The sequence below is a fragment of the Fulmarus glacialis genome, unplaced genomic scaffold (genome assembly GCF_000690835.1).
Source record: "Fulmarus glacialis isolate BGI_N327 unplaced genomic scaffold, ASM69083v1 scaffold24400, whole genome shotgun sequence".
NCBI lineage: Eukaryota > Metazoa > Chordata > Aves > Procellariiformes > Procellariidae > Fulmarus > Fulmarus glacialis.
The window spans coordinates 10,487-18,322 of record NW_009186148.1 but is presented as its reverse complement, the minus strand read 5'-3'; the positions used below and the strand labels follow the sequence as shown (position 1 = coordinate 18,322).

Here is a 7,836-nt window from a genome sequence, read left to right as displayed (position 1 = left end):
CGCAGCCCTAAATCCCTCTCTGGTGGTGCTGCTGAGGCCCTTTTCTCCCTCCAGCTCCTCCAAAGTCTTCTGATGCCCGCGACTGAGCATTTTATTCCTCCCCACCCCAGGGGCTCGCCAGCCCACACCAAAAGCCCCAGCAGCTGTACCTCCACCCACGGTGGGCAGAGCTGCTGCTCGCTGCAACTCACAGTTCCTCTGCAAACCCGCCAGCAAAGCAGCTTCCCAGCCAGTTTCAGCTTTTCACTAACACAGGTGTTTTGCTTGGCTTCCTCCCATCTTTTTTCTCTTCCTCATAGTGAACCTCATACCAGCCTGCAGACCTTCCCCCTGTCTCTCTGCCCCAAAAGTCCTCCCCCGCAAGCACCCATCCCATTCCTCCTCCCCAATTTATCCTTTTCACACCCGCTGTAATAAGGCGCGAACACAGAAGGGGAGCCTCCCTTCCAGAGGACGAAGGCTGGGAGCCCATCACTGCCAAAAACAAGAGGAGGGCACTGCCTAGATAAGAAGCTGATCACTTTTTCAATCCTAAGAGATTTTTTGGTTTTTAATCCCTGCTTTTAGCCAGCTGCTCATGGCTTCCTTCTCCTCCTTTGCAGGCCCAGTATTATGGTGAGATTGGCATCGGGACCCCCCCACAGAAGTTCACTGTGGTCTTCGACACTGGCTCCTCCAACCTCTGGGTGCCATCTGTGCACTGTCACCTGCTGGACATCGCCTGCCGTAAGTGTCACCGGTGCCAGCCACGGCTCAACAGCTTCTCCTTCCCTGCAAAATGCAGATCCTGGCATTGCAAGAGGAGAAAATGAGGCAGCAGCGTGAAAGGGCTTGCCAGAGGCTGACGGGCTCTTTAGGGTCAGAGCTGGAAATAGGATCCCAACCTCCCGCATCCATCCTTCATTACTCCCTTCCTGTTTTTTCCCCTCCACATCACCCACGCACAGCTTCAAACCTTCCCCAACAGCCTCAGCCCTGCAGCCGGGGAGCAGCATCACAGCTTGTGGTGTTTCTCCCCAAATTATAGACCGACGCTGCTGTTGCCCCATTGTGCAAGGCTGGTGAAAAAAAAAATCAGCCTCTTGCCAGATCTGATACAAACTGTCCTAGTTTCTGGTTTATTGCCACACGGAGCATGTGTGTGCATGTTTATGGATTTATAATTAACGAGAGCCAGGTAGGCACGATGAGATGAGAACGTCTTAGGGACTACGAGTTTTTTTTGCTCTGTGGCGTTCCTACGCAATAAACCTCCGCAGCTGAAGGTGTCAAACCTGGCTATGGCAAAATGCCATTTAAAAGCCATCGGCTGTGCTGCTTAAGCAGAGCGGAGAAACCTGTGGAGCCAACAAATGCAACCGTGAAAGGCAGCCCACAGTGCTCCTTGGGGGTAGGGAGGAAATTTGGACTTCTTTACGGCCCTGTAGTGCCCAGAGAGGAAACAGACCTTCTTTTTACATAAGTGAAATGAGATTTAGGGTGGTGAGGTCCAGATCTGGTCTGTCTTGGGGGTTCCTGATCTGTAGCAGGGAGCTGGTTTCTCAAGGCAGTAGCGCAGGAGGTGCTGGGTCCAAAGGGCTCGTTTTATGAGTATGCAACAAGCCTAACCTCCTGCCAGACTGGGATCCAGACGGCCCAGCTGGGGAAGTCCCCGTATAGTGTGTCGGTTTTCGTGGTTCGTCCTCAGCCGCTGTCTGCCCCGCTCGGCAAGCAGCCGCAGAGCCGGGCTGGCTGAGCTCGCCACACGCCGCTGCCCAACTCGTGACTCAGGAGGAATCTGCGGAGGAGGAATCTGCCCAGCCATAAAACCAGGGATATCTTACAGTTCCCAACTCTTCCAAGGGGAAAAGCAGCTTAGACTAGGGGAAAGCCCTTCTCCTCTGCAAATAAAAGAATATTTTGAGCCCTTTCTGCACAAAAACCAATAACCATATAAAAAAATTTCCAGCTAGTCTTAGTAAAAGAAACAGGTAAATCCATGAAGTGAAAATGTGCATGCCCAAAGCAGGCTATATTTAAAGCCACGCTGGTTCTCCACGGCATGGGGGGGACGTTTCGCTCTGCTGTCTAACGCGCCCTGACACACCAGCCATGTAGCCTCTAGGCTTTTAATACCCGGTGGCCAAATCCGATTTAACAGCCAAATTGGATCTGCTCACCTAAATCCCCAGACGTTGGAAATGTTTTGTTAAGCAGTCTGGGCTTGGCAAATGCTGGGTTCAGGCCCACTTTCACATCGTTGAGTGTCCGTTTGTCCAGATGAGCCGGGTGGTGTGGGGTTAGGTGTCAGGGAGCCCTAGGTATCAAGGAGCACTAATGTTGTATGTCCTCCTGTGTCCCCCTCCCTGGCTGCAGTGCTGCACCACAAGTACGATGCCTCTAAATCTAGCACCTACGTGGAGAACGGCACCGACTTTGCCATCCACTATGGGACGGGGAGCCTCTCTGGATACCTCAGCCAGGACACCGTCACGGTGAGTGACAACTGCCCTTGCCCCGAGCTGCCCCAGCCTGCTTTCGGCAGAGCACTCAAAGCCATTTGATTTCAACGGGTCTCCCTTCTTGAGTGTCCTACTCGTATAGAGCATGCTTCAGCGCCGTGTTTCCAAGTGCTTTGAAAAGAGGTGGTGATGATGACTGAGGAGGTGACGATGACCAAGGCAGGCAGAGAAGGGGGAAGGTATTAATCAGCAGGTCAGCAGGCTAGGAGCGTGGACCGCACGCGTGGTGCCCTGCAAACTCAGTCTCTGGCCATCCCTCCAACCCTCTTCCTTCTGACCCCAGAAACTGGGGCTGTTTAGCCTGGAGAAGAGGAGGCTGAGGAGGACACCTCATCGCTCTCTACAACTACCTGGAAGGAGGTTGTAGCGAGGTGGGGGTTGGTCGCTTCTCCCAAGTAACCAGCAACAGGACGAGAGGAAATGGCCTCAAGTTGCACCAGGGGAGGTTTAGATTGGACATTAGGAAAAATTTCTTTACTGAAAGAGTGGTCAGGCCTTGGAACAGGCTGCCCAGGGAAGTGGTGGAGGCACCATCCCCATCCCTGGAAGGATTTAAAAGACATGTAGATGAGGCGCTTAGGGACATGGTTTAGTGGGCATGGTGGTGTTGGGTTGACGGTTGGACTCGATCTTAGAGGTCTTTTCCAACCTTAATGATTCTATGATTTCCCAGCCCAAGCGCACACCAGCACCACCGCGCAGGCTGCTGGTGGTGCCCAGCTTGTTTCTGGCCAATATCCACCTGGTAGTGGACATCCACACGGGCAGCTGCCCAAGCACTGGCCAGAAATGGGCTCTTCGCTGCCCCATCCTCGTCTGGTGTCGAGAACCAGTGCTTATGTTTGCAAAGGCCATGTAACATCTGGGGGGGGTTCCCCAGCAGCATTCAGGGCCCAGCTTGAGGTAGCCGGGCTGCTGGTGGTTGCTTCCCATCGTTTCCTTTTCAGTGAGCAAAGGCTGAGCTTTCTGTCCTGTGAAGGACAGGCGCCTTTCGCAACTGCCTCCCAGGTACAGATGCTCGTGAGAGTTTGCCAGCTGCCGAATGTCAGCTGTGCACATGCTCCCGGATTACTTGGTCTCCTGGCAGGGATAGGAGCATATGTTTGCTTTGCGGGGGGGAGACAAAGCAAAAGTTTTGAATAAGCACATAAATCTAGGGATTTGGGGTTTTCCGTGTTAGGTTCAGCTGAAAAGGATTGGCTTACCAATTTCATCGGGATCAAAAGAAAATAGCCAAGAGGAGCCCAAAGTGGATGGCCCGTGCAAGGACCACTCTTTAGCCCATCCTTATAGCAGGAAAATTTCAGGCTAGCCTGGAAGCACCAGCCGTTGCCTCTGCACTGCATCCAAAGTTGCCAGCAGCTCAGGCTGGGTGCAGGACCCTCTTTGGAGGAGAGGGCTTTTGATGGGCTCGGTGAACCCTGAAAATCAGTGCAGACAAGGCTGTGGGGGAGAGCCGTAGGGGCTGCCAGCAGCTTTGCACCTCTGGTTTTGCTTTCTGCCTCCTGCAGCCCACCAAGGTTCAGGACAGTTTCAGTTTCATTTCATGCCATTTATTTCCTGCATCCCTTGGTTCGCTTAGAAACACCCCGCCACAAAAAAAGGCACCCATCCGAGCCTTCCTGCGGCTCTCGCCAAATGAAGGCACCATGTACGTAGCATTACTGGATTCTCTTACGTTAGGTTTGCAAAATACGGACGGAGCAGGCGGAGGCATCTGCATTCGTCACAGTAATGGAGCGGGGCAGCGAGGCAAACAGCGAACTTTATTGTCCTGTGAAAGTGGAGGCTGGTTTAGGCGCTTTCCGGCTTAATGCAGGGGCTGAAGTGAGTCAGAAGGAAAATTGCAGCTTTTTCTTTTTTTTTTGGTTTGTAATTATCACCCTAATGCCTGCTTGCTAATTAGCTCTCTGCTTCCCAGCGGCTCAGAGGAAGGATTTTTGCCTGAGCTTGTTCGGGAAGTGGGGATGGCTCTTGGCAGCCAGCACAGCTTGTAGCATTTGGTTTCTGTCTGGGCAGAAGCAAGAGAAACCTCTTGCCTGGAGCCTGAGCAGTGTCATGTTTGAAGTACGCAGGAGCAGGGGCGACTCAGAGGGTCAGGGACCTTCAGCTTGGACACGAAGATGCTTCCTCTGATGCACAGCATCCTGTAGGCAAGCTCCCAGCTGGGTGTAGTCTGGAAATACGGACATTGAAACAGCCTTCAGGGTGATCCTCTCGGCTCCAGCCATCCCGACGGGTGGAAGCAACCACAGCAGCCGTGGTAGCACTGACATCTGACTGAAAGGCGCTGGTTGGCAGGTGGTCCAGAGTCCCTCAGCCCTGAATTTTTTTTGAAGAGGGTGACGAGCTCATGTCGAACATCCTCTCTCCTTCTGTGGAGGAATGATGCCTCATAGCACCTTGAGGTGCTGCTCGCCCTCCAAAGAGCAGCAGGTTCAGCCAGCCCTCTGCCGCTCGGGCATCTCAGCCCTTTATTGCAGCCCGACCTTGGGATGTCCTTCAAGGACAGCAGAGGAAGGATTGCCGGCTGTGGGGCGCAAGGACTCTCCCAGGTCTGCAGTGCAGGGAAAACGCGCAGGAGATGCCCCTCCTCGCCCCTCCCCTGTGGCTCTGCAGAGCCCCGAGTCCGGTGCCAAACCCTGCCGCGGAGGCCCTTGCCTCTAGTCTGCCTTCACCATCCGGCGCTTGCCTGCTCGGCTGAGGCCGCTAACAAGGAGGCCGGGCGAGCTGCGGGGCGCCGACACCTGCCTGCAAAGCGCTGGAGGGCAGCCACCACGCAGCCATCCACTGGTAATGATTTTCGGTCGCTCCGTGTCTGGGCGAGAGCCAGCCGAGGGACGGAGACGAAGGATCTGTCACCTGGCGCCAGCGCTCTGCTAAAGATGTTCTTGGGTTTCAGTCCTGCTGAGGACCAGGCGTGGGCGGGGTCTGCTGAGACCCCACCACCGAGCAGATTATCTGCCTCCCTCTTGGGATGTGCAACCAGGGCAATATTCAAACAGTCCTGGAGCTCAGTTTTATCAGTCCATTGCATTTTATTTTTTTTTAAGTGGAAGCCTTATCGAACTTTCGGAGCTGCTGCAGGACCAGCTGTGCCAAGTGGTGGAGCGGTGGCTTTCGTAAACCTGCGGCATACAACTGGGGTGCTCGCCACACGCCGGCGAGCGGATGCGTTGCTGCGAGCTGTTTCGCCTCACATCCTGCCCTGTGGCTTTTAGCTTTTGCAAGGCTCGATCGCCCTTTCCTAGCGCAAGCCTCTGATACCATTAAAGCCAACACTGCCCATCCCAGCCTTGCGCTGTCTAACCCTGGGGGGCTATTAGTAATTTACAGGGATCGTTATCTGCCATCAGGTAGGAGAGGCCAGCTTTTCAGTCCAGCCCGGTTCACTACAGGGCTGCTAGCTGGAGGCTGAGAGGCTGAAATCGTCCTAGCGCAGATGCTAAAATTGCCTGTGGTCAGCCAGAAGCTCGGAAACCTCCTGAACTGCTAGAGCCAGGAGCCAGCAGACACGTCCTACCCCCCGTCAGCAGAGCTATCCTGTTTTCTGCCATCTCCTCCTTTCCAGGGATCTGCCCTTGCGGGGTGGTTCAGCTTTTCAGCGGGGAACGCCAGTCCGTCTTGTGGCTGGCAAGAGAAGTGACCTTTGCATTCACAGTACTCCGCTTGCTATTTTTGTGCTTTGGGCTCAACCTCGCTTTCCTGGCTGGGTCTTCTCCCCTCCCACGGGAGGTCTCTGCAGGCTGGTGGCTCTGCCGGGAAGTGCAGCAATATCCTGGGGATGTTTCTTATGTAGGGGAGATCGCAGGGGTCGTTGGCAGAGGTGAGGGATTTGTGCTCCCGACCAGGGACGGGTGCAGCACCCGAGGAGGTAGGGCACGGAGATCACTTAGACGTTCAGGGTGGGGAAGAGGATTAAAGGCGCAGCACAAGAGCTTTTCGGACTGGGAGGAAAGGACGATGTAGGCAATCGGGGAAGGGATGTAGGGGGGACGAAGTGATACAGGGCCCTCTGTGCAAAGAGGAGGAGCTGCAAAATGGCATGGCCAAGTGCCGGGACCCAGCAAAAGGCTGAAAGTATTGAGCAAGAGCAAAGAGCAAAGGGGGCCTCCTGCCCGTAGGGGTGCGCTGGGCTTTGCAGGGACGCAGGAGGTGCCACTGTGTGGCTAGTGTGGCCTGTCGTCCCCCCCCCCGAGGAGAGTGGCACCAGGGTATCTGGTTTCTGCAGCTGCCTACAAATGCAAGGGTGAAAGCAGGCAGGAGTGTGGCAGCGCATTGAGGGACAGTCTGCCTTCAGCAAGATCCCGTTCCCGCCCCAGTCCCCTGAGTCAGTTTTCTTTACAATCTGCTTTTCACTTCCCTCCCCATCTCCCCTCAGCTCGGTAACTTGAAAATCAAGAACCAGATCTTCGGGGAGGCCGTGAAGCAGCCAGGCATCACGTTCATTGCTGCCAAATTCGATGGCATCCTGGGCATGGCATTCCCAAGGATCTCTGTGGACAAGGTCACCCCTTTCTTTGATAACATCATGCAACAGAAGCTGATTGAGAAAAACATCTTCTCCTTCTACCTGAACAGGTAGTGTTGGGTTTGGTGGCTCACCTCTCGTTGCGAGGGCATTTCTCTATGCCTCCCGGTAGCACCTCTTGCCGTGTGCCAGTTTACACCCTGGTCAGCACCGTTGGGGAGGTCTCAGCAAGGTCTGGAGTAGTTGGGCCAAAATCTCTTCTGTTTACTGCGTTGAAGTAAGAAGGGAAGTAAAAATGCAGCCATTTTACTGATAAAAAGCTGGGTAGATCTGCTACCAGATTTCTTAACTGATGAAGAGACAGAGGATGTTTCCAGAGGAAAGAGAAATAAAAATAAACAGGGTTGTGATCATGAGAGTGCACGCTGCTAGTGCAGTCCCCGTTAGGGGCGTAAACACAGCCCCAGTTTGTTGCCAAAATCTGTGAGCTATGTGGCCACCACCATGTCACTTCCCAGGCAAGCGTGGCCCCCACCCGTCATCACTAATGATGGGGCTAACACTCCCTCACCCTCCGGGAAATCCTCCTGCGCAGCTCCCAATGCCTTGCCACCCGCTGCTGCTCCCCCCAGGACACCCCACCACCCCCCTGGCACCGCAGGGAGGACTCTGAACTACTTCAGCCCAAAAAGTAGCACGCCGGGAGCGGGGAGGGCAGAGAGGGCTGCTGCTGGCCGCTCAAGTGCCAGCCCTCCCCCATCACCATATTTCTTCCCATCTGCTCAGCAGCGAGCTTTTATCTGACAGTAACCTTGAAGATTCGGCTCCAAGGCTGCTGGCTGGTACAGAAGCGGGGGGAGATAA

The 7,836-nt window shown here is 54.6% G+C and overlaps 1 protein-coding gene across 1 annotated transcript in view; it reads left to right on the top strand.

Moving 5' to 3' along the window:
* Window positions 1-7,836, top strand: part of CTSD (cathepsin D) — a gene marked incomplete at its 5' end in the record, with an annotated part of 13,500 nt that overhangs the window by 1,773 nt on the left and 3,891 nt on the right. Inside the window, 3 exons of the mRNA XM_009586959.1 lie at window positions 603-726; window positions 2,356-2,474; window positions 6,883-7,082. Coding sequence (XP_009585254.1) covers window positions 603-726; window positions 2,356-2,474; window positions 6,883-7,082 — 443 coding nt within the window. The remainder of the gene's footprint in view (window positions 1-602; window positions 727-2,355; window positions 2,475-6,882; window positions 7,083-7,836) is intronic.